Source organism: Poecilia latipinna, unplaced genomic scaffold, assembly GCF_001443285.1.
Source record: "Poecilia latipinna isolate Pla-1442-1.1 unplaced genomic scaffold, P_latipinna-1.0 Scaffold1993, whole genome shotgun sequence".
Classification (NCBI taxonomy): Eukaryota; Metazoa; Chordata; class Actinopteri; order Cyprinodontiformes; family Poeciliidae; genus Poecilia; species Poecilia latipinna.
Window position 1 is genome coordinate 24,911 of NW_015114609.1, and position 24,800 is coordinate 49,710.

A 24,800-nucleotide genomic window follows, 5' to 3' on the forward strand; every position below is an offset into this window, starting at 1 on the left:
CCCACACTTACACAAACATCCCCACACATTTTCTAAAAACTATTTTGATCTATCCTGTTTTTGCCATTTTTAGCCTATGTATCAATCAACTTGAAATTCTAGTTGAGTTTTAGTTGGTTTTCTCAAATGTTTGTTTTGTTTTTCGCTGCGCGGTCCAGCAAGAGCTTCTTTTACATCTGCATTCTGTTTCTTCGTGGTGCTGGTTAGCTGTCTATCAGTTTATCACTGTTTTGAATCATTTGTAGGATTGTTTAATTTCCATATGCAGCATTTACCTCCACGTTCACTTCAAGCCAATGAATTGTCTTTTCCATCACAGCTATTTTTTTCTAGAAGAAGTTTGTCCAAGCTCTCTGTGGAAAGGGGGGAATTTTGCGCTGATTACCTTGAGTTCTTTTATGAAAGACATTTTGGTGCAGGGTTTCTCTCATTGAAGCTTCTCCTTGAAGTTTTCAGCATGGTAATATCGAGGTAAGAAATAACTTGAAACATTAGTATTTTAATTATTCCCAGTGAGTGAGGGAACGAAAGCAGAAACAGAAACATGAAGTAGCATTGAAAAACAGGACAGCTATCAAGGTTAGTGTGTGTTGTCCATGCAGAAGGAGCCACAACCAAGAACTGAAAACATGGGCATTATAAATCATTTTGCTATATTCAAATGTGACCACATACATTTTGGGTAATACATTACATATCACTGTGTGTGGGATTAATCTATATGCTAATTTGCCTGAGCTTTTCCAATAAATTACATGTTTCGTGATATTCTCATTTTTGAGAGGCAAATATTTATTTTTGCAAAATTTAATCTAAATTTGAGGAAAAAGTGCATCAACATATTTACTGTGTTTTTTGTCTTTCATGATGTTCTTTTTGCTGTGAAACCTGTTTTATTTGTTGAACTTGGGGCAACCATATTAAGATAAAAAAAATGAAATGATGTAAACACTCTTCCCAGCAGCCCAGGTTGGGTTGGATTTGTGGGCTTTCCACCTCATTTAAAGCCAAAGTGAAAACTGATTTCTACAAAATAATGATAAATACACATGTGCAACATAATTGCAGAAAAATTCATCACTTTATCTGAATGAAACTTTGGATTGCAAAATAAAACCAAGTATGGCAATAATCTTTTGACCTGTCTGCAGTCATGTCCATGAAGAAATGGAAACGTAAATGTCTTGTTAGGTTTACAGTTGGCCCGTGTAATTAAATGTTTAGTTATGACAAGGTGACTTTCTTCACCTGAACACTCTGATTTAAATTAGTGATGTCACAGGCTTCACGTTTCTCAAAAAATTAGTAAATATTTTATATTTTGTGCTTTACATAACATCAAAGCCAAATCATTTCAGCACAGATATAAAAAGCCAGTTAGGTTGTAACTTCATCTCGAAGTTTGAAAAGAGCTCAGTGGAAACCTAAAGTTGTTTGCTGCCCCCTAGTGGACAAATGTTTAATGTGTATAAAAATTAGAAAGAAAAATCACATAAAATGACACATAATTATAAAGTTATTACGTTCTTTCCTAAATCATCTTGTGACAACTCCAGAATAAATTACTACTTGTTTCTGGATGCTCTTTCCATAACCTTCAGTTGGGATCTATTGTACTCTTCACTAACCAAAACATCTGGGTAATGGTATTAAACTACACAGAAACTGTTGAATAGAGTTTAAAATAGTAAATAGCATGAGTTTTGCTTTATGTTTATCATTATTACTTTTTTACGTATTTATAAATTATAGACTGGAATTTAAAAAAAAAAAACAAGATTAAGTTGCTCGAATTGATTGGTAACGTGGTTTACATTTTTCCAATAGCACCTGAACATCTCACAGACTGATGACCCGGATGGATTTGTGTTCAACTTTATATCCCACAATTCCTTTCTCCGCCTTCCTCTTTCTCTGCCGCAGCAATGTCCAAGAGAGGTATGATAGACTGCCTGTAAAATCCACCTCCATCCGCTGTTTTTTATCATATTGTAGAGAATGTGATGTTACTGAAGTGTGAATAAGTAATCTATATTATGTGTTCCTGCTGCCCGTTGTAGATTTCTCAAAGTAGTTAGCGATTAAAGTCTTGTAGCATCTCGCCTCTCTGGTGACGGCCGCCATATTTGTCTATCAGGTCCAAGTAGCATGGCGGCTAAATTAATTTTTAAAGCTGTATTGTTTGCGCGTTCTCTTCGATATCAACTGAGAACACAGTAAACCATTCTTTGCTTCATTTCCATTTGACCTGGGCTTTGAATAACGCTGCTGTGCTTCACAATATGTTTACTGAATGTAATTAAAGTTAGCGGCAGCTAGCAACGTGAGTGGTGTAGGAAAACTACTGCAATTAATTCACAAGGCTTTTCAGCACTCATTTAATAGATACACGGGTCAGACAACACATGGGTTTGTTAACTTTAATGAGTGATTGTATTAGAACTGACTGAGCAGACAGACTAGCAAACAGCTTCACATGGTCACTTCAGTGATTGTTAATACTAAGCCGGTTTTTCAAGTTGCTTATTACAGCTGATCTGCAAACATGGTGACAGTCCAACTTATTACTTATATTTTTTGCAGTTGAAGTAATCTTCAGGACAGGTTCCAGGCAGAAGATCATGTTGTTTTCTTTATTTCAGGACGTGGTGGTTCATCTGGTGCAAAGTTCCGTATCTCACTGGGTCTCCCAGTGGGAGCGGTCATCAACTGTGCTGACAACACAGGTATGAGGCCAAAGATGTACTTGTATAAACAGCAGATGATAATGGGAATTATGTTGTTTCAATGGATAATGACTGAATGAAGCATCTTGTGAGAACAATAACCTGCTACCAACATTGTTAGGATTCAGTTTTTTAATTTTCTTGGTTTCCAATGATCCCCGATAAATGCCGAGTTCTACATTTGCATCTCTGTATCATACTAACTTTTAAGACGTGTGTGTATGAAGCTCTGAATGGGAGTTTTTCATTTAAAGCCACAAAGACTGGTGAAGGTTCTCAAAAAATTTTAATTCTTGCTTTTGCTGTTTTTAATAAATGCCAAATGACATACTAATGAAATGAAACTTCACCTGGTTTAAGAATGTCTCAATAAGGACTTCTTGTCTGAAGTGATGTTGTGTCTCTTAATGATGGACCTCCAGGGTGCAGTGAAAGATGATGTCATCAGAGAGGGGGTCTTTAAAAAGTAAATAACCTAAATTTAGCAGTCTAAATCTAAAACCGTAAGTTATGCATGTCTATTTTCCCCCATATTGGGTCTTAAATCCGCTTGGCTTGGCGTACCCAGCTCCCATGTCACTTTCTCTTAAACTATTAATCAAGTTCAGGCAGTACTGTACTTGGAGAGCCATTGTTCCACATGAAACAAAATGGTGGTGAGTTTTGTTTCTAACGAATGTTCCTTCCAAAAGCACTTGCTCTGTCTGCCCAGTGGCTGGGTGAGTTGTCGTAGAAGGAAACAGTAAGTCATCACTATGGGTGAGACGGCAGCTTCACTGTAGCTGACTGATCTCAATCAGGGATGAGACAAGCTGCTGAGTCTTTAATGTCTTCATGTCTCCCGTGATTCTTGTTTTCACTGATGGGCCCCATCTGTTCCACAGGTGCCAAGAACTTGTACATAATCTCAGTAAAGGGCATCAAGGGGCGTCTGAACCGTCTGCCGGCTGCAGGAGTGGGTGACATGGTTATGGCCACAGTGAAAAAAGGCAAACCTGAGCTCAGGAAGAAGGGTGAGTCTGACCACACTGCATCAGCCTGCAGCACCTCCACTCATACTGATGCTTCTGTGTCGTCAGTTAATCTTCACAATACAGGCCGTCATAAATTATGCTGGATGATAAATTGCCCCAGAAATTATAGCAATAAATGGTAATACTGTCATTTTGAGACCATTTAAAAACATAATACAACCTCTAAAATGTCAAAACAACAAAAAAAAGTTAGTCTAAAGAACATTTAACACTGGAATTGGAAAATATTTGAAATATCCAAACTACATTAACAAAACAGCAATTAAAATGCATTATGAAGTTTCTGTAACCAAACTTTGACTTCAAAAAATGGCGGCTTTTCAACGATTTTAAAGGAGAGCTTCTATTTAACTGGCCAAGTAGAAATGATGTTGACTGATCTTGTATCTATTGTGTGTATTTATTTATTGATAGACTTGCATGCTGATTTTAGGTTTCAGGTAACTTTTCAGTCTAACACTTCAGAAGTGATCATCTCAGAGATTTATAGGAAACGTATTATGGTCTAAAAGCATTGACCTTTGACCCTCCAGAGCATTGTGTTAACAGCTGGTCTGAGGGAGAGCCAGGAAAATAATCTTATAATTCTGAATTAAAACAGGAAAGGTCATGACAGGAGTTAGCAACATGTCAGATATTTAAGACAAAAAAAAACTAATCATTATCTATATGATCTGATATGAACCCCTTATATTGGGATACATTTTCAGCTGTATCGTCCTGCATTAACAGGAATATAATCAGGTGTTCATGGTAAATTTTATTAAATGGTTTTTGATTTTTTTACTCCATTTTTTAATGGAGTAAAAAATGCATGGAATGCATTACATTATAGAATGTAATGAACTAAAAGTTTCCTAATGTTTTTTCAGTGCATCCTGCGGTGGTGATACGGCAACGGAAGTCATATCGGCGAAAAGACGGTGTGTTCCTGTACTTTGAAGACAACGCTGGTGTCATCGTCAACAACAAAGGAGAAATGAAAGGTGGGTTCCAGATCTGTGTTGAAACCAGGGAAACACCAACACACTCATGGTTGGGTCTGTTCAGTCCCAGGACATCAACACGTTTGTGTACACGTGTTTAGTTTAGGTGCAGTTGTTAAACCAACGCTCCCTTCAAAAAGCACTTGCGTTGTCTGCTCAGTGGCTGGGTGAGTTGTCGTAGAAGGGCAGACTGAGTTCATCTCTGTGGGTGAGACAGCAGTGATCCAGTGACTGACTGATCTCAACCAGGGATGAGACATTATTCATATTATTCATATCTCACATTATCTTCTGGCTTCCTTATCAGTTGTAATGTAAAACCTTTGAATTGTGTCTTGCTTGGTAAACCAGCTTGATGTTTGGCCAGGAGTGACAGATTTTTATTTGTATCCATGTTCAGGTTCAGCCATCACAGGACCAGTGGCCAAAGAGTGCGCTGACCTGTGGCCCAGGATCGCCTCCAATGCTGGCAGCATCGCCTGAAGAGAACCTGTTTGTTTTCAATAAAAACTGTTCCTCAAGCTGCTTGTCCTGCTTGTTTGGTGTTCATACCAGAAGGGACAGGATAAAAATGTTCATCTACAGCTGAGTTCTGTGATGGGTTCTGTGTGTTCAAATTTTAAATGATCCTGCATTACGTATGCAGCTGCCACTAGATGGTGCACTGAAATGTGAGCTAAAATCTAAATGTTTAGTTGGGTATATGTTTAGTAAAACCTGGAGGTGTCAAGGTGAAGAAAAACTCAGATGTTTAGGTTAAAATCAGTGCTGCAGATTCGACCCTGACTTTCTTAATTTTGGGAGATCAGTGATCAGTCGATGTTATCTCTGGTATGTGAGAGAGGCTGGGCTGACTGGCCCATCAGCTCATCTCTGCATGTTTGCAGTTAATGGTGACCCCACTGTTGCCAGCAAAGCGACTTTCTTGCTATATTAACAATTCAAAGAAAAAAAATCAGTATTGGCCAAACTCAGAATTGGCAGGTCAGGGTTTTAGAGATGGTAATCGGTGCATGATTTTAATGAAATAAGTCAAGCTGACCTGATCACTACAGCATTAATATTTGTTTTGTAGATGTGGTGCAAAGGTTTGGATTCAGCTAGAAAAACAGTTTGCCTGGCACATTTTAGGCTGCTGATCTATAAAAGACCTGGATAAATTATTGGTTGGTTTAGAAAATAAGGTTCTGGTTTGGGCAAGGCAATTCTAGAGGTGTTGTGAAGGTCATCCAAACAGTAGGGGGCGCCTTCAGAAAGTTTAAAAAAGTGACAAAGATGAAAATCTTGAGTGGGGGAGGGAATTGTTCAAAATTAAGAGCCATAATAAAATTAAAGCGATTTATTAAAATAGGGAAATGGACGTCCAAAAACTAGGTAAAGGACACAAAAAGTGATGGATAAATAAACACATAGATATTTAAGAAAAGATTTGGTCAGGATCAGAACAGGAAACATGAAACATCTGTATGCGACACATACAGCTCTACAGAAACGATTTCTGTTTGCTCATCAGAATTCAATAACACCACACAAAATATTCACATTATCTACAAATGTCTACTAAATACATAAGGTCCAAGTCACGTTTTTTAAAGGATTTCAATTTTCTCATTTGTTTTTTCCAATAATTGTAATTGAAAATGTGACTCATCACATCGGTTGACCTGCACAGTAGCATCACTTCAGATCAGTTAATCATAACCAGATCAATTTATCATAATCATAGATTATTTTACCAAGATCAGTTTATCTTAACCAGATCAGTGGTGGCCCCACTCAGGTGAGACAGAATGGAGTCAGGATGTGTTGCTGCATGTGGACATTAAATATGGAAAAATATGGTAAAATAATCAAATATGTTTTTGTAAATATATATTTTTGTTAGTACATTATTCACATATCATTACTGTAATTCCAGTTGATTAGTGTCACAGAGTTCCAGACATAAAGGTCAGGTAGTCTCAGTGGGAGCATCAGAACAGTTCTGGTTCTGCTGTGATGAGGTTTTTTCAGTCTGTAACAGGAATTATTCTGACTTTGACAAAAACAAAACATAATCTGTGTTTTACAAACAACAGATGTGGGCAAAATCTGGCCTTCCACCAGATTTCACCTGTTTGAAGTTGTGATAGCAGTCACTACTTTTCCAACACTTTTGATCATTTCCTCCATGTAATGTTGTTAGTAACGAATTTGATCTAATTTCATCATTAGGATCTATGTCATTATTTATCAGTGAACCTGAACTTAAATAATGCTGTATGCTGGTGAGCATTAGGCTGGAGTCATGATTCCCAAACATTCATTGCTCTGAGTCCCACTGACTGAGACCTGGGGGTTGTTTGTAACTGACCAGTACCTCTGCTTCAGTCAGTTTGCTTTAGGGTATCAGATCTAGTCTAGGGAACAGTCTCCCTGCCACGTCCTCATCCATGGGGGCGTCAGTGCGGGTACGGAGTGTGGAGCTGGGCAGGGGGCGCTGTTCGCAGGTGGCCTGGGGGTGGGTGTGCCACGTTCCATCCCTGTATGTGCAGTAGCACACCGTCTCCTCGTCGATGTTCACGCGTTCCCCTGCCGGGATCACCCTGCTTCCGGCAAAACAATTGGGACCTAAAAGCACAGGAGACGGTGCAGAGCTTCACACAGTGCTTCTCCACAGGCTTTCATTCTGATCATTTTGAACATTGCTACACATTATTGTTTTAATTAATCAATTAAAATGTTACTTTTAGAAAAAAAATAGCAAATACAAAAAATGGTTTTACTTATTAGCGGATAAAAATAAAGAAGTAAACCACATACATTGAAGGTAGCAGACCTGTATCTAATCTTCTAAATTTACCTGTTTGAAGAGTTTCAGTCTGGATTCAGAACTCATCGTAGCACTGAAACAGAACTGCTGAAATCTACTAATGATATTCTCTTGGCTTCAGATAATGGATCTGTTCTGGTTTTGGTCTCAGAGCCGGTTTTGATCCAGTCCAACACAATATTCTCTTAGAACGGCCTGAACATGTAAATGGGTATCAAAGGAACAACACCAGGCTGGTTTAAATCCTGTCCATCTGACAGGTTCCAGTTTGTTCATGTAAACGATAAATCTTCCCTTTCCAGAGTTACTTGTGGAGAACCACAGGGCTCTGTGCTTGGACCAGTTCTTTTTGCAGTATGCTTCCAATTGGAAAAATCACCAGACATCATGGGATAAATTTTCACTTTTATACTGATGATACCGAGCTTTGTCTATCCATAAATCCTGATGACTCCAATCCGTCAGGTTTTATGGCGAAACAGACACTGTTTTTGGACCAGAGCCACTTCCTTTGATTAATACCTGGATCATGAATGATGAATTTTAGCCTTTATCTCAGTATTTTGTCATGATGATTTTGACGATGGCAAATTGCTTGTTTGTTTTGTTTTTCTCATGTAAAGCACATTGAATAAATTTTTCTCCTGAAATGTGCAGTAGAAGTAAACTTCCCTTGTCTTGATGTTCTCTTTCTGAAATGCTGTGTTACTTCTATGCCAGTTCCTTCCTCATTCCTTCCAAAAAGTTCCACTTTTGTCTCATCAGTCCACAGAATATGTCCCCAAATATCTCTGACACCGAGACGTGTTTAGGTAAATGTGGCTCTTTGTGTACTTTCAGGTATGGAAGCCATTTTGACCAGCCTCTTTTATTGTTGAATCATGAACTCTGTCTTTATATGGAATCTTAGATGACCTGTTGATGCACTCTCTGAATAGTTCTGGTGGCTGACCTATTCTTGGAAATAAATTAGCCTACTTCATGTTGTCAGGCAGGTTCTGTTTAAGTGAGTTCTTGATTCTACACACCTGGTAGTAATCACTTCAGCAAGAACTTCAATGACGCAAAAAAAAAGAAAAACATTTGATCATTTTCATCTCTCAGTCACAGGTGGTTCCTTCATGTGGCAGCGACATTTGAAACAATTAGCAGCAGTGGGAGGCGGAGGGGACAGGAAGCTCAGGCAGTCTGGAGCCAGATCTCACCAAGACACAACTGACGTGAGGGAAATTGGAGCGATGGCAAAAAAAAAAAAAAAAAACAATGACGCAGCAAACCAAACCATCTGTTCTGCTGCCTGTCCAGACGTAACTGGATGGCACAAATTTAGTCTCACTGCCAAAGCAGCATGACCCAGGAAGCAACACTCAGAGCCTGCCCAGGTCCCAGTTGAGAGGTCAGAACATTGCTTTACAACTTGTGTTTCTTATTAAAAAAAAAGAAAAGAAGAAAAAGAAATGAAGCAGTGCAAAATGATTAGATTTTTCTGCAGCTCTCCACACTAATTCCACTAATATTTAAGAGGGTCTTAAAGGCTGAGAGGACATGTGTTACATAACAGGGACGCTTCTGTAAGCTGCAGTGAGGCTGAGGTGATGTAAGCGGCGCTGCAGGGTGAACACACACACATACACACACAACAGCTGCAGTAATGACCTCAACTGACTGGAGGTTTCGACTTACGTGATGGAAAAGAGAACAGACTTTAAATTACTGTTAATTTATAAATCACTGACCAGTTTAGCACCACAACACATTACAGATCTGCTGCTGTTAAATGAACCTTCTCTGGTCTCCTAGGACACAAATTCACCTGGTTTTTTCTGCTTTTGAACCATAATAAATGAAACATTAACTAATATTTTGATGGCACTTGACAAAATGTTAAATGTTGACTGGTTTTCTCAATTGTTGATGACTTTGTATTTTTGTGTTTTTATGATGTGAAGCACTTTGAACTGCTTTGTTGCTGAAGTGTGATGTACAAGCAAGTAAGTAAATGCTCAGCAATAACAATATGACTGGTTGTGAGTGAAAAAGGTGATCCGGTGAATTATCTGACACCAACATACATAAAAACAGACATGATATCACAGCATAATGATGCAACCAACTGGATGCTAATTTTACATGACTTCAGTCAGTCTAGGAATCCTTCCTGTGCTAATGTGCTAAATGACCCACATCTTAAAATGCTTCTCTCTTACTGTACACTCCAACACCAACATATTGGTTCATTCCTTGTAATCCCTGGATTCTAGTTCAGTCTGCTGCTTTTACTAATATATGTGGAAGAAGAGTCTGCTGTCAGGAACTCGGTGACCTTTCAGACTGGAACCAGGACAGGATGCGACCTGTACAATAAATCCAGACAAGAAAGTTCCTCTCACTGCGTATTCCACAGGCAGCTGTCAGTGGCGTTCTAACCAGGCTGAAGCAGCTGCTTTTCTTCCTGTAAAGTGCCTTGAGGTGATGTTTGTTTATAATAATATAAATGGATTTATCTGAACTGGGAACTGTGTCTTTGCTCAGCCACATTCAGGAACTCCCGGAGCTTCACCGTTACTGACAACAGCCCAAGTAAGAGGTAGAGTCTGGGCAAGGATTAAAAGTTTAAGATAAAAACGATTTGGATGTTTGTTTGCTTGTGTTTTACTGTGTTTTGATTCTTAACCGTTTTGGGCCAAAGTGGCCCCCAAAGCAGGCTGGTGCCAAGTTTTATCAGATTAGTTTCGCAGAGCTTTGAGTTCTTTCAGAATGAGCTCGGAACGTTATGTCCGCGTTTTCTCTTCCTCTCCTCTCAAACCTGCCTGGATATGTCAGTACAGTCCTTGGAGATGGATAGAAGGGTGAGATAGTCGTTGTTAGTGGGGTTTAGAGAGCACTAATGCCATTGCTGCCACGTTCCACCAGGGGTTTGCCAATTGCTGCTGGCTAGTCTGAAGGAGCTGAGTGGGGGAGGACTGCTCTGAGACTCAGAAGTTTGGAAGCTGCAGCTCAGAGGAGGAACTTCATCTCGCGGGCGGGGCTAGGTCCACCCAGGCATTTTGCACTGTGGAATGGTTGCCATGAGGATTAAATTATTTCTCATACATGAAAAACATTCAAGGCAAGGCAACACTACAGGTATGTTTTTGATGAGGAAAAGTTATTTATGTTTATTATGTGTGTGTGTGTATGTCCAGGGCTTGTTGTTTATTCACTCTTCCATCTATTGTTCCATAATAACACACCTCAGACACTGAGAGCTGTTTGGTTATTATTTCCTAATAATCAGGTAGGGCTCTGACTTAGTGATTCTGATTAAAACCTCTAACTTTGGCTCTTGTTAAGAGTTACTCTTAGCTAAACCAAAACATTACTTTACAGTAACTCAATACATTTATTCTTGTTATACAGATTTTTTTATTTTTTTTTATTTTGTGGCAGTATGTCTAATTAATTTCAAATCGCCAAAGACAGTAAAGTTTGACAGTGACATGACTGGAGCTGGACCAGTCTTACCAGTCTTACAGATGGGACAGCAGTGGTTGGGCTCATAGGTGGGGTTCACGCAGTGAGGGGCCGGGCAGTCGGAAATGCTGCAGTACACCTCTCTGTTGGCCTCGCAGCGACACCGCTCACACCTCGACACCTGGAAGACACGAAACATGCTGCACCAAATTATTAAGAACAGAAAATGTCAAAAACAATTATAAATTAGAAAACAAAGTTACGCCTGGAAGTTCGAAAAGATTAAGCATTGTCACAAGATGGAGAAGAGTTTGGAAACAATAGTGTAACTTGATGTGCTTTTTTTCCCCCTGCTTGTACTTAAATTAAGACTTTGAAACAAACATGCAGACGGTATTTGGCTCGGGCTGTACCGATAAATCGGCATCGATTTCCTTAATTTTGGGAGATCTTAAAAGCCGATGCTTAAATGTGAAGCTGATCTTATCCACTGATCTTATCTACCTCAGCAAAGGTCTAAATATCAGTCGAAGGGTCAGCCTCATGAGGTGCGCCGGCACGGGGAGTGGAGGGGCAGGGCGGGACGGGACGGGGCCGGACCGGACAGAGAGGAGGGATGAAGAAGTCTGATTCTGTCTCACCCTGAACTCCTCCAGCAGTCTGTAGGTTTTGCCTCCGTAGACGCAGACCCTGGCCATGGCCTCACACACAGGGCAGCACGCCTTATACCTGATCCGCGTGCACTGCGGGTGGATGCGGGGACACCTGGGTCGGACGCACACGGGGCCGTCCACGGTACAGGTGCAGGGGCACGCCGTGGGGCTCGGGTAGTAAACCTCTCCGATGCTGTACACGAAGCCATGGTCGTCAATGCACCACTTGCCCCGGTAGTCCCCAAACTCGTAGTCCGGCTCTGTTTTGGTGGAGTACTCCTGCGCCGCGCGCCCAGGAACCAGCAGCAGCAGCACCGCGAGCGCGACGGAGAGGCCGGGGAGCACGCGCTTCACCATGGTGGCCAGGTTGAAGTGAGCGGCTGCTTCTGCTGCGCTCCTGTGAGCGCATCCTCACACCGACAGGGCGGCAGTGACGCGCGTGGGGGCGTCACTGCCGCCCTGCATCCCTCTGGTTCACCCAGAGGCTTCAAAAGTGTCAGGGTGTTTATGGATCCAAAATATTGATCTGACTAAAGTCTTTCTTTCTGTCTTTCTTTCTGTCTTTGGATCTCAAAAGAGAATGAACTTTGGAAACAATCTGCCACTTCATGAACTATAAAACTGTTCTTTACACCAGGGGCCCTAAACGGCACGAGATTCTGGCCGGGGGACCCTTTGCAAACTCATAGACTATGCTACGAATAACACTAACTTTTCCCCTTTTTTATCACTTTTATTTACTTTTCAATAATTATTACATTCATTTAGCATAAATGCTAACCTCATACTTTCTGATGTTAGTAGGCAACAAGCCACGTGGTGTTAAAACGTTTTGCTAACAGATGACTGGCAAATAAACTCACTTTAGGACTCAGGCCATTATTTTGGGAAGGTCACAGTTATGACTTTATTAATCTGATTTCTTGTGTGCTTAGTTTTGTCACTTTATTTTTATGCTTTTATTTAGTTTACTGACGTTCAGCACCTTGTTTCAGCTGTGGCTGGTGTTGATGTGTTTTACAAAGAAAATTAACGTTCCAGAAGAAAATGTCATAATTTTATATTTATCCCATGAATTTTTATTTCGTCTCCACTAGTTTTTTTTTTTTTTTTTTTTAGCAGGGCTGCTGTATGGTTCTTCTGGCGTTTTTCTACTTTTTCCATTTCTAACGTGAGGAGCAAAGTGATACATTTGACTGGCAGCCAATCAGAAAGCCATGGTAAACATTTTTATTTTTCCCTGTGTGTGACAACAATATTACATAAGCTATTTTAACCCAGATTTTGTAACGATTAAAAGATTACATGCATAAAATCCTTTTATTGGATTCAGTTTTTTTCCTCACCAAATTCGGGTTCACTTTTCAATTATACGATCACCATATTTGTAATTCATTTAAAAATGTCAGTTTCATTCTAAATTAAATATTTTAAAAAATTTTGTCAAGTGAATTGAGATGACTGAATTGCCCCAATATGACTAAAATGAATTGAACTGAACATAAGTTCACATGGAAAGGTCATAGTGCATGTTAGGAGCTAAATATGGCCAACATTTTGAGAGTAGAGTACATCAAGATAAATCAAAACTAAAAAAAGTCACCCACTCACAGATTGGGAAATCAAATTTATTTGAATCGATAAGATCAGACAGTACAAAAAGAGGCAGATTACTAAAAGGTCCATTTCAAGTAAGAAACCAGTCCTTTGAATGGATAAGTGAGGTTACCTTTGAATGGGTGTGGCCCATGCACTTCTCTGATGTATGTAAATGATTCTAATGTCAGCAGAAACAGGCAAATAAAAGATACAGTCAGTAGAAAATATGATGGAAAACCATTACAGAAACAACATAGAGAACATATCTGGTGTTTCAGCAGAAACACGGGGATGAAACGACAACGCTGACTTTAAACTCACCAAGTCATCAGATATCAGCTTGCTTAGTTTTATTCCACATATTCTAAAGGTTCCTCTTATCTGCAGGAACCTCAAACTGTTGCAGAATCATACTTAGCTGAGCATGCAGAAGGTTAGGAATCAACAGAAACCAAACAGAGCTTCTTCCAGCCAGCTGAGTCAGAAATGTTTCAGAAAAGCTGAGTTGGTCAAAAGGGAAGGTTTACAGGTGGAGTATAGTCTCAGGTGTGTGACAGGAAAGCAAGAAGTAACAGAACCAGTTGTGTGTTCCCTACAGACTAGCAGAACGTTGGTCTGTCAGGTGAGACGGATGGAGCAGTAATGAACCCATCTGGTTCACAACTTCACCACTAGAGGGCCCACCTCTACAGCTACCACTCTGTTCTAACTAAACTCACACATCATACTGTTGGCTACTCTGATTGGGCTGAAGTAGAGGTGTGGGGGGGGCTACTTCTTCTGAGGAGGGTGGGGGCGCTGCAGCCCCAGGGTTTGGGCCTTCCTGTCCCACTGAGGGGTCCATCGGCGCTGGGGCCCCGACGCTGCCATCTGTTGGAGGGGGCAAGCTGTTGCTGTCATCACTGGGGGCGCTGCTGACCGGGGTGCTGCTCTCCCTTGGGGGGTCGGAGGGTGGGGCTGCTTTGTCAGAGGCAGACGGGGGTTCAGGCAGGGGAGGGGCAGTAGACTGCTGGTCAGAGGGAGGCTCAGCCGGCGCTGCCTCATCTGGGGGAGCAGGACACACACACATGTTTACACACTTAAAGGTGACCCATCATGTTTCTTGAACAGGTTAGGATAGGACTATTATTTGTGCATTTTTTTGCACAAATAATTCTTCGATAATGAGATTTTATACTGCTCAGTTCTGCCTACTGTGAGCTCCTTTCACAATGAGCTGTTTTAGTCTGCTGTCACTTTAAACCAAACAAGCTGCTGGCCACGCCCCCTCAACAATGTGAAAATGGCTTCAAACAGATGTGCAATTATACAACCGTGCATATGTGAAAAGCAGACATGGAGCCTCCTGCACAGCCAACAAAAATGCAGCAAGGGGTTTCTGGATGGTAAGTCAACAACAAAACTTGTCTTTTCCAACAAGTTTTGTTGTTGGAAAACTTGTACAATGACGCGCTCACAGTGTGGAAGCATTAGTACCTGTCTCCATTTGTGTGGGCTTGTCTTCCTCTGTGGTCCCTGAGGTGGCGCTAGCGTTGCTCTGCTCTGCAGCCTTGTTGGCCGCAGCTTCCTGTTGCTGCTGTGCTGCTTTCTCCGCCTGCTCGGCCGCTTCTCGCTCACGTTCCTCGGCTCTCCGCCTGGCCGCCTCCTCTGCAGCTGCCATCTCGGCTGCCAGCTTCTCCATGTCCACCTCCACCTTCAGGCTGCACAGCTGCACACGAGACAAGGCCAAACGCAGCACTGAGTACAGACAGGCCTGGTTCAGGCAAGACGGTTTTACAACATGAACAACATATTTCCTCCACAGTTTTAACAGATGTGGGCAATACAATTTTAATTTTTTTAAATGCCAGTATGACTGTAGAGCAAAAACAAAGAGGATGTGGAGCTGAGTTTAGCCTCAGATACTGGTTGTTTAAAAACGTCTTTAGGCGACCTGGAGACGGGATTTAGGATGAACCTGGGACATTCCAGCACTAAGTATTCAATTAATGGTTTGATTTGATTGGATAACAAAACTTCAACAAGAGAACAAACAGCAGAAATAATTGAGAGAATTCTCAAGGTCATTAAATAACATTTGTTATGACTATACTTGTTACTTATGATGTGTGTCAGGGATAATCATATTTTACACATCATTCTTTTAAAATCATTTTTATCTATTTGCTTGTTGTTGCTGTGGCAAAATAATTTCCCACATGGGATTAATAAAGTTTCTCTTTCACAGAACAAGAATAAAATTGGAAAGATGTGGAAAGAAAATATCAAGGCTGACAAAAATGTTGAGTAAGAAACAAAAAATCAATATCTGAACTGGAAGAAAGCTGAAGGACAGGGGGAAAAAAACATGTCCTGATCCTATTTTTAGAATTTCATAATCATTTCCACAAACACACATTACACCTGTAGCTACAGTGAGGCTGGATCTTATTTAGTTCCAATCGTTGAGTGGAATCTCACCCGCTTGAGTTCAGTGTTGAAGGAATCAGTAGTCTCCAGGAAGCGTCTCTTCTTCTCTTGGTGGCGATCTTCGATCTGCAGAAGCTCCGCCTCCAGTTTCCTCTGAAATGACCCGCAGACAGCCGCTCAGAGGAAACCGCCATCAACCTTAACATAACCGACAGCCACACGCCTCATCCAGCCAACCAACCTGGTGCACCATGAGGGACTGGACCTGCCTCTTAAGGACCTGCATGCGGGCCGTGGTGACCACAGAGCGGACATCGGGGACAACAATCTCGCTGAGGATGTCGCTGATGAGTCGGTGGTTCCTCTGGAAACGAGCGGCCGCCGAGTGCTTCACTGAAAAGCCGTCATCGTAGTCTGGGCACAGAAAGAAAAGCCAACATCAAGCTTCAACATCAGCAGCTCGCTAAACCAGAGCTGTCCAGTTAGCAGAGCGGTCCCCATAGTCGGTCCTGGAGGGCCGGCATCCTGCATGTTTTAGTTCTCTCCCTGGTTTAGCGCACCTGGATCAAATGATGGCTCATTAGAGGCCTAAGAGGAACATTGACATGCTGAAAAGGTTGTTACTACCACCAGGGAACATGCAGGATGCCGGCCCTCCAGGACCGACTTTGGGGACCACTGAGTTAGAATGCCCCAAGTCAGGTCCCTGTGCTGGTCCTCAGAGGGTTTTAGGAGGTTTGTGAATGTGAACTTGCCATCGGGGTCCTCGGCAGGCTGGATGCTCATGTACGGCTCCCCCTTGTCCATGCGACTCTGCCTCTGCCTGCTCTCCTCCTCCATGGCAGCTTCAGCGCGGTTCTTGGCGTTTACATAGGCCAAGTAAGCTGGAGAGTTGTGGTAAGCTTTCAACGAGTCGTTGTACTCGATCTGCAGGCAAAAACGCTCCGTTAGCAGCCAACCTCCAGGAATGAATCAGCAAACATCTGGATAACACTGGGAGGGGTCAACCAACTGAACCATTCATTTAGGAATCAGTTATTGATTATTCTCATGTTTACCGGATAAAAAAATGACTCAATTTTTGCAGATTCTTAATTGAACCACTTAAAGATTATTTTAAACAACTTTAGAAATGCATTACACTATGAAAATACATAATTTCATTCTGTTTGTAAATAGGAAAACCTTCTAAATCGGAATAACAGCATTTCTTTAGTGAACGTTTAATCAATCATAGTAAAGGACGCATCTGCAGCAAAAACAATCCCATCAACAGGTACATTGCAGAGCTAATCTGATGACTGCTTTCTTAATTAAGTAAACGGATAACAAAATGTGCTTAACAAGAGATTTTTTTATTCTTAGAATATAATCAGGTGAAGCTAGGACTATGCCACTTGGGAAATTTAGGGTAGAAGACACTTAAGGTTTATTGTCATCTTGTATACAAAATTTAGAGGGTTCTTGTACAGTTTGGACTTTATTATGTCAAAATGTCCTTTTTGAGTCTGCACTAAAGTGAACAATTAAATAATTACTCTTCCTCCAAGTTTGGTAGCAGCAGGAGAGAGCAGACAGCTTGCAATAATAAAACTACATATTTATCATTCATTCTATGAAGTCCTGTGTCTAACTGTTCACTAGTTGTACATTATGAGTAACATAAATGAAAAAGCACTTCGCCGCTTCATCACAACATATAGACTAATCAAATATTGTCTGAATTAACATACACTGATAACTAGAGCTTGGACTTTAATGCATTCATTTTGATGGATTAATTATATATATCTTAACACGTCTAACTTTTTTTAAAAACATACAAGCGCCCTGATTTGAAACCTTCGTAGTTTTTTTCTGGTATGCCCATAAATCTGAGACAAAACAAAGCGATGAAGGAAAAGCTGCTTCTAAAACCAATCTGCTGAAAAAGATTGTAGATGTGTTCAAGTTATGCTAAAAGGAGTTAGCCTGTCAGAGTACAAACCTTTTCAGCTTCGTACTCATTCAGGTAGTCCTGCTTCTCCTCGTCAGTCAGGTCCCTCCACATCCCTCCGATAATCTTCCCAATTTCCCAGAGCTTCAGGTCTGGATTGGAGGCCTTCACCTGGTCCCATACCTTTAGGGTGATGGAAGATGCAAACATATGGGCACACACCATCAGATCACATCCACTTTAATGAGAGAAAAAGAAGACAACAAGGAAATAAAGGAGGAAAAAAACAAAGACAGAAGCAGTCAACTAGTATTTATTTTTTGCAGAAAGACTTGAGGAAACAAAAAAGTGCATCTCAATAAATTATAATATTCTCAAAGAGGTTTTTTTTTCCTCAGTAATTCAATTCAAAAAACGGTTAAAGTGGGTTATTGCTATAATATCTGTTCAGAGTGCCGTTCCAAGAACATAAATGCAAAGATGGGTGGAAGGAAACGTGTGTTGGGTCAGAGTAATCCTTTCAAATGACATTAAATTTGCATTTTATTTGGAAATAGAAGGTCTCGGAGTCTGCAGAGTGGAGAGGACAGAATCCAAGCTGCTGAGGTGTAGAGAGACTTCCCAGTCAGAGCAGCGCTCCAACACTTTTCCCTCTGCAGACAAGCTTTATGGAAAACCCTGCTTTTGTTTTCCAGGATGTCTTGGTACTGACCCACTCCACAGAGAATCAGAACCTGCTTTAATAAACAGAGTGGCAGCATGTTGGAGCAGCTCTGTTACTTTCATTGACATTTTTCAATTTTCAAACTTTCACTCCTTCCTTTCTGGGAAAAAACTGCCTTTTTTGGACAACTGTTCCTTCATGTTTTGGATTCTGTCCAGCTGGATTGATTTTTGCCAATATTTTTAACACTTTGTTCTTTTGCTAAAAGCCATAACGATAACAACATAATTTAATTTCCCTTTGGGATCAATAAAGTATTTAGCGAAATCACCAGTTCAGCACCTGCTCTACTGTAACAATACATCATTCTAACTGAACTACTGAATATTAGGCTAATAAAGTTATTTACACCCACATGCAGCTTTGTGTGGTCAGAGGTTTGGTTTTTCATAGTGTCTGGTGTTGCCTCCCGTTCAGCCTGCTGCACTTTTCATTTCATGGCTTATTTTACCAACAGCCCTGATGACTGCAGCTATATCTTCATTTTTCCTCTAATTGGGACCAAAAGAGGAAGAAATGATCATATTTCATTTGACCTTTGCATGCTAAAAATGAATGATTGTTTGGTAAAAAATTTACAGTTTGAGAAAAACCATGGATATGTGTCTCTTATTTAGAGGGACTCAACACATCTCATTGAGTTGATCTTATAGTGAACAAAACTGTTTTCATATTTCTGGTAATTAATGCCACAGCCACTGAAATTTGGGACATTTTTCCTGTTTATCCGCTCACTTGCAGACAACGATATTCACTAATGTCAGTTTGGTAGCATAACTTATTGTATGACAACATGCTGGCTAATGCTGATTCAGCAAGTTAAATACAGGTAACCATGGCGACCAGTGACAGCATAAAGGCCAGCACCCGCCTATGTTTACAAATAGGTATGCCTTTCAGAAGGTAAATCTTTCTATGGTAAAAATCTTTTTTGTTGGTCTGTGTAATATTCAAATTTCTGACGAGTCGATTTGGAGTTTCTAATAGCTGTGAGCTAGAACAATCCAAACTTACTGAAATACATGCTGGAAACATAGAACTCCATCTGATTCTTCGAAATGAATTACTGAAATAGATTTGGATTTCCCTGATATTGAAATTCATTGAAATCCACTTGGAAGGTGAAACATGGAGCTGATGGATTTATGGCTGCACAGTCAGAGAGCAGAATGTCTTCAGCAGCAGGTGAGGATGAGATTAGAACTGTAAAACTATGAGAGCAAGAGAGGAAATAAGAGCAGCAGAGGAAGTGAATGTAGCATCTAGAAATAGAAGATGCTGGAGGTTGTTGAAAATTAAAAGCTGACAGAAAAAGAGTGGAGTAGCTCCATTTGGTGGTGGAGGAGGTGGTGGTGAGGCGTCATGGCTTGGCTGTTTCCCGCCCTCAAACCCCTGCAGACTGTCAGGGGAGGGGAGGACAAGCAGTAAAAGCAGACACCGTAGATGGGTGTCTTACCTTCCTGCTTACCTTCCGGCTGTACCGCATGTAAGGCATCAGAGGCTTGTCTGGAGGTTTGGGAGGCTTTGGGACGGTGATCCCTGATGAGTTCTGTGGAAAAGGAGAGGAGAAGAGAAATGAAAGGATTTCAGGTGGGACAGCGGGATGGGGGGATGAGGAGGGAGGGACAGCAGGCGAGGAGGAAGAGGAGAGAAGAACAAAGTGATCATAGAACTCCAGCTCTGGAGGTCCGCTGATAACAATCAGACACACCACTAATCCCTCCCTCCCTCTTTCCTCATGGTGTCAGCTCAGTGACCTTAACCCTCTTTAATAGGCAGTCAGCTGTTTGCAGCAGAGCGCCGCCCTGGCTGTCATTAGGAGAGTGTTAAAAACACTGGTAGCTCTAAATGCTACAGGTCTGTTCCAGGGTTGTTATGAAGAGCAGATGACAGTTGAAACCACAAGTTTACATACACTGTTTTTTTCCCCCCACTCACTGTCTTAAGTTAAGTTAGACCAAACTTTTCTAGTTCTCAGTCAGTTACAATCACTGATATTTCTATTTGCTAAAAGTCAGAATGTGTAATTTATCTATTGATGTCTTCAGAACCAGACGTTTCCATCCATGTCCTCAGAGTGTGGTAGGATTGCTCTGAGCCTTCTTCCTGAGTGGCCTTTCAGTCCATGTCAGTACCAGCTATGTTTACACATGCAAAATTCCTTGATTGGATTAAAATATATTTGGGTTAAATAACCCGAACGAATCATTTATATGGGCACAAAATTAATCTGACCATGCGTTTATATGAACCAGGCTTTATCCAGACGCACTGACATGTGTAGACCTGTGAAGAAGAATCTACTTGTATTTCCATCTGTACTGAACATAAAACCAGTCACAGTAGTGTGTTGGTTCTGTGTCTTCAGACCCGCTCCATGCTCCAGTAACGGCTGGGATGTTACTGCATTTCTTAATGACTACTATTTGGTTTCCATGGAGCTGAGTCCAACCAGATTATTCAAATGAGAGCGTCTACATTACATGTTTTATTGCCATTAGCCATTTATTCTGACTTCTCATGTCTATGTGGATGTGGCTGATGTCCTACCAGCTTCAACAGCATCTTAAGGACTTTAGCTTTAGCTCTGGACCAGAACCCGTCTCCTTGTTGAGTGGAATAGATTTTTTTTATTCTAACTGAAATAGAACAAGAGAAGTTTGGCCTGATTTTACTTTAGAAAGAGAAAAAAATGTTTTGTGTCTTTTATTAGGTGCATCTTCTGGTTTCATCCAGCACAATAAAAACATTTATTTAAAAATTAAGTCAGCACAATTTAAGAAAATTATGAAAAACTATCACTTAAAATAGCAAAAGTGATATTAATTGCATTTAGTACATGTTTTTCATGTACTTGTGATGTTTTACCTCCGTACAATGTACTCACCACTCTGAGCTTTAACAAAACCTACAGCAGGCGAGGCCACAGAGGACAGCTCAGCCCTGTTTTCTCATTTCCAACGGTACGGGTCGGTTCAGTGTGCCATTTTATAATCCGGCATATTCTAGCGAATATTTCCACCTCCAGCTGGACTCCAACTGGGGAGGTGGGGTGAAACCCAAACACCTGACGTAGCGTCATGCTAAAGCAGCAACAAACATGATGCACCACTATGTCTTGTCGCAAGTAAACATAATTCATCTCCTTCTTTGAAAGAAGAACACATTTTATTACCTAAAATGCAAGAACAGCATTCCTTTAGTGAACGTCTGATCGTTCACTAAAGGATCTGCAGTTAAAAATCCTTCTGACATCAACAAGAGTTCAGCTCTTTCTCCTGGAATTATCAATACAGTGGAGGACTGATGTGCTGAGTATTTACTGGATTTACTGATTAAAAATTGGACATTTTTCTTAACAGAATGTGAATCAGGTGAAGTTAAAAGTGCTGCTCGAGAAGTTCTAGGTAGAACAGGTTTACAGACAAAGTTTGATTTTCTTATCTTAATACAAAATGTCCATATTTCTGTGCAGTTTGGGTTTAATTACTGCTCTGCGTTTTCAGCAAAATGGCCTTTTTGTATTCTGTAGTCCTGTTTATTACTAAATCAGTTGAAGATTATTTCAATAATGAATGCAGCCTCATTTAAAAAAAGGGGTTAAAAAAAAAACCTTTTTACATTCACACAAATAATTATTGTTTTCTTAATGCTTCCCTGAAAAGTCAATAACATATCAAATCATATTCCACCACCCACCACCCCCCAAATTTCCAAGTCCCATTTTGAAATCCTTCTTCCATTCATTACCCTGCTGGAGCCTCCGGAGCTCCCTCCCAGCCGGAGGTTGTTGTAGGCCAGATGACTGTAAGGGTTGTAGCCCACAAACCCTGGGGTGGAAGGCATTTGCTGATGGAAGACAAATGAGACAAAACACGAATGAGAAATGGCTCACAAACAAGAGGAGGAAGAGGGACAAACAAAAAAACAGTAAAAAGAAAGAAACAAAAAGGAGTGGAAAACATGAGCAGTTGTTTTGATGACCTCAACATGCAAGGAAAAAAAGAAAGAAATGGCCAGAGGACCAGCATTCAGAGTGAGAGCACAACATGTCAACGCTGCATGGAGGATTAAAGCTTGGTTTAGTTTCTGCGGAGAACAAACTCCGTTTAACTAAACCCGTGTCTGGACCAGAACCGTTCACAATGTTGCACCCTGCTGTGAATGCGAGGAAATGAAAGGCCAAAAAAAAAAAAACACAGACTGCTGACTCAAGTTCACAAAGATTTCTACCCAACCTAGGAGGATAGAGATCTTGACTCAAACAGCTACATTCTGTTAAAAGGCTAGAAATGGTTTTAAGATGGGAAGAAGCAGGAGCCAAAGTGATTATGGAGAGCTGAACAAGATTTGTGGCAACCTTAGTGAATTCAGATAAGAGAAGGAATATGGAAAAGCAAAAAGTAGAGGACAGCAGCCCAGCTGTTGACCAGCTAGGAGGAAGAGAGGCTGCAGCTGCTGGTTAGATACTCACTGTTGTTGGGGCGGGAGGGGGAGGTGGAGCGTAGGATGGGCGCTCTGTGCAGGAGCAGAGAAAAGAGACACATGACAACCTGAGTCTGACCACAGTGCTCAGCTGCGTTTCCACTGACCATATAATTGCGCAATTTGACATTTCAAAAGTAATGAAGTGTCAAATTTCATTATTTGACATTTATTTGAAATCTGCTTAATAGAAACATGCTACATTTTGGTACTAGGAAGAGATGTTTCCTTTGGTTGTATCAAAGTTGGTTTATTTTGCAAAACTGCATAGGAAACACTTTTTTCCTTATCACACGAGTCACATGACCAACAACTGGATGTTGCCACTGACACAAACCATATAGAAGATGACGGGAAGCAGTTGGAAGATGATCCAACTGCTGCCCGATGAAAAAACTACTGATTTGTAATTAGACAAAAAGGTCCTGATCACAGTCATATGGATATATTACACCTTTTATGCAATATGTGCATGCATATTATGATATACATTATACATGTTGTATAATATGTGCGCTATAAGCATATCATACAATATGTATAACATTGTATCTTATACATATTGTATAATATGCATAATTCTATAACTATATATATATATATATATATATATATATATATATATATATATATATATATATATATATATATATATATATATATATATATTAATCTTGTACTCCAGTGGTGAGTAAATACAAGAAATGTTATCCTGAAATGCACAGACCTGTTTATGTTTTTGAATGACTAAGTGGTTAGTCCATGGGAATGAGGGCCACAATTTCATATTAAAATGCTTAACATTTGTATTTTTTGTAGTATTAATATTGTTACAGAACTTTCCTTGCAGCAGTATAAGGGAAATATGAATGTAAGAATCAAAATCATTAATAATGTGTTTTTACACGTTTATACTTACTTGACATCTTTGCTGGACTGGATCGCACAGATCAGACTGTTCTCATGTTGGTTAAACTGCAAAAAGAAAAAAAGCTTTAAGGCTTCAGCATTTTCAGTCACTAAAAGACAAGAATCAGAACCAAAATGTTTAAATTAAAGAAATATTATGTGCGGACTCCTAAACGGTCTCGAAATTACTGGATATCTGCGATAAGCAGCAATGAAAGACGATCGACTTTTTGAAAATCAGGCTAACTCTAATAGGCAAGGCCCGCTAGCTAAAGGGCTAACACTAATACGGAGGAATTTCGGTAAACATAAACAGTCTGACAGAGTTCATTTAAAAGACCCATTTACACGCAGAAACATAAACAGAAACAAAATAAGTCCGCTGCTGAACTATTCACAGACTTACTCTGGTCGGAAGAATGGAATCAATATGTTAGCGATGCTAAACTAACAGTTATCAGAACGTAACAGACCATCAAGAGCTCAGCAACGAGCCTAGCTACTAAGCTAACCAAAACCAGCATATTTAGTACATTTTAATTCAACTTATTTAAATATTAAGCAAAAAATTATGTGTTTTTTTATATGCACTAAGAAATTACTAACACACTCACTTTGTCACCCTTTGTTCCCTTCGACTAAGACGCCGCCTGTTCCGCTTCTCTCCCTTTCACGCACAAACCGGTAGTGTTTAAACAAAACTATCCTTTCAGAATAAGAGCTTGACTACATGGGCGCTGGGAATTTTTCTCTTGTCCAGGAAGGGTAGGGTACCCAAAAATTGTTCTCAAGATTAGCATTACTTCAGTATACTTAAAAGGCAACTGTCCAAGAAATCACTCAAGTAAGACAACAAAAGAATTTTGAGTAAAGACTACTATCACTAACTGTTTCTAACTGTTATTACTAGGTTGCTCAATCAGTTGGGTCAGGGAGAGACAGTCAGTGGTAGATGAAAATATTTAAACAGCTTTAAAAAAAAACTGACAAAATAGTATAATAACGACAGAAGACAACACTTTTGGATTAAGTGGAAACTTATCCAGTGAAAAGAAATGTTTTTTGTCCCCTCAG

General features: G+C 40.4%; 3 protein-coding genes across 5 annotated transcripts; 1 reads left to right on the forward strand and 2 right to left on the reverse strand.

Annotated features, from left to right (window-relative positions):
- The first annotated feature begins 1,833 nt into the window (after positions 1-1,833).
- Positions 1,834-5,267, forward strand: rpl23 (ribosomal protein L23). Its single transcript, XM_015016208.1, has 5 exons — positions 1,834-1,938; positions 2,643-2,726; positions 3,611-3,739; positions 4,633-4,746; positions 5,147-5,267. The coding sequence occupies exons 1-5, from the start codon at positions 1,926-1,928 to the stop codon at positions 5,227-5,229; spliced, it is 423 nt and encodes a 140-aa protein (XP_014871694.1). The 5' UTR covers positions 1,834-1,925; the 3' UTR covers positions 5,230-5,267.
- Positions 5,268-6,070: 803 nt separating this feature from the next.
- On the reverse strand, positions 6,071-12,087 carry LOC106935645 (von Willebrand factor C domain-containing protein 2-like). Its single transcript, XM_015016212.1, has 3 exons — positions 11,653-12,087; positions 11,063-11,192; positions 6,071-7,356 (listed from the first exon to the last, which is right to left on the reverse strand). Exons 1-3 carry the CDS (start codon positions 12,019-12,021, stop codon positions 7,127-7,129), a joined length of 729 nt encoding a protein of 242 aa, XP_014871698.1. The 5' UTR covers positions 12,022-12,087; the 3' UTR covers positions 6,071-7,126.
- A 1,191-nt stretch (positions 12,088-13,278) lies between these two features.
- Positions 13,279-24,442, reverse strand: smarce1 (SWI/SNF related BAF chromatin remodeling complex subunit E1). 3 transcript variants are annotated; one of them, XM_015016209.1, is made up of 11 exons: positions 24,341-24,442; positions 23,737-23,792; positions 22,807-22,850; positions 22,083-22,181; positions 19,789-19,881; positions 17,660-17,791; positions 16,428-16,599; positions 15,914-16,086; positions 15,724-15,825; positions 14,740-14,971; positions 13,279-14,307 (listed from the first exon to the last, which is right to left on the reverse strand). In XM_015016209.1, exons 2-11 carry the CDS (start codon positions 23,741-23,743, stop codon positions 13,979-13,981), a joined length of 1,383 nt encoding a protein of 460 aa, XP_014871695.1. In that variant the 5' UTR covers positions 23,744-23,792; positions 24,341-24,442; the 3' UTR covers positions 13,279-13,978. The 3 variants fall into 3 exon arrangements, with proteins under 3 accessions (XP_014871695.1, XP_014871696.1, XP_014871697.1); XM_015016210.1 differs by having other exon boundaries at positions 19,801-19,881; positions 24,341-24,441; XM_015016211.1 differs by lacking the exon at positions 22,083-22,181.
- Positions 24,443-24,800: the final 358 nt, after the last annotated feature.

Bases quoted from the DNA above. Each gene is read 5' to 3' on its own strand.
- rpl23 (XM_015016208.1), top strand. The intron at 3,740-4,632 runs GTGAGTCTGACC...ATGTTTTTTCAG, and splicing joins ACCTGAGCTCAGGAAGAAGG to TGCATCCTGCGGTGGTGATA. The intron at 4,747-5,146 runs GTGGGTTCCAGA...ATCCATGTTCAG, and splicing joins CAACAAAGGAGAAATGAAAG to GTTCAGCCATCACAGGACCA.
- LOC106935645 (XM_015016212.1), bottom strand. From the start codon at position 12,021: ATGGTGAAGCGCGTGCTCCCCGGCCTCTCCGTCGCGCTCGCGGTGCTG. The intron at 11,193-11,652 runs GTGAGACAGAAT...CGTGTCTTCCAG, and splicing joins GACTGCTGGAGGAGTTCAGG to GTGTCGAGGTGTGAGCGGTG. The intron at 7,357-11,062 runs GTAAGACTGGTC...CTGTGCTTTTAG, and splicing joins CTGTCCCATCTGTAAGACTG to GTCCCAATTGTTTTGCCGGA.
- smarce1 (XM_015016209.1), bottom strand. The intron at 19,882-22,082 runs GTAATGAATGGA...CCTTTTCCACAG, and splicing joins GCTCCGGAGGCTCCAGCAGG to AACTCATCAGGGATCACCGT. The intron at 16,600-17,659 runs GTTTGTACTCTG...TTTTGCCTGCAG, and splicing joins ATGAGTACGAAGCTGAAAAG to ATCGAGTACAACGACTCGTT.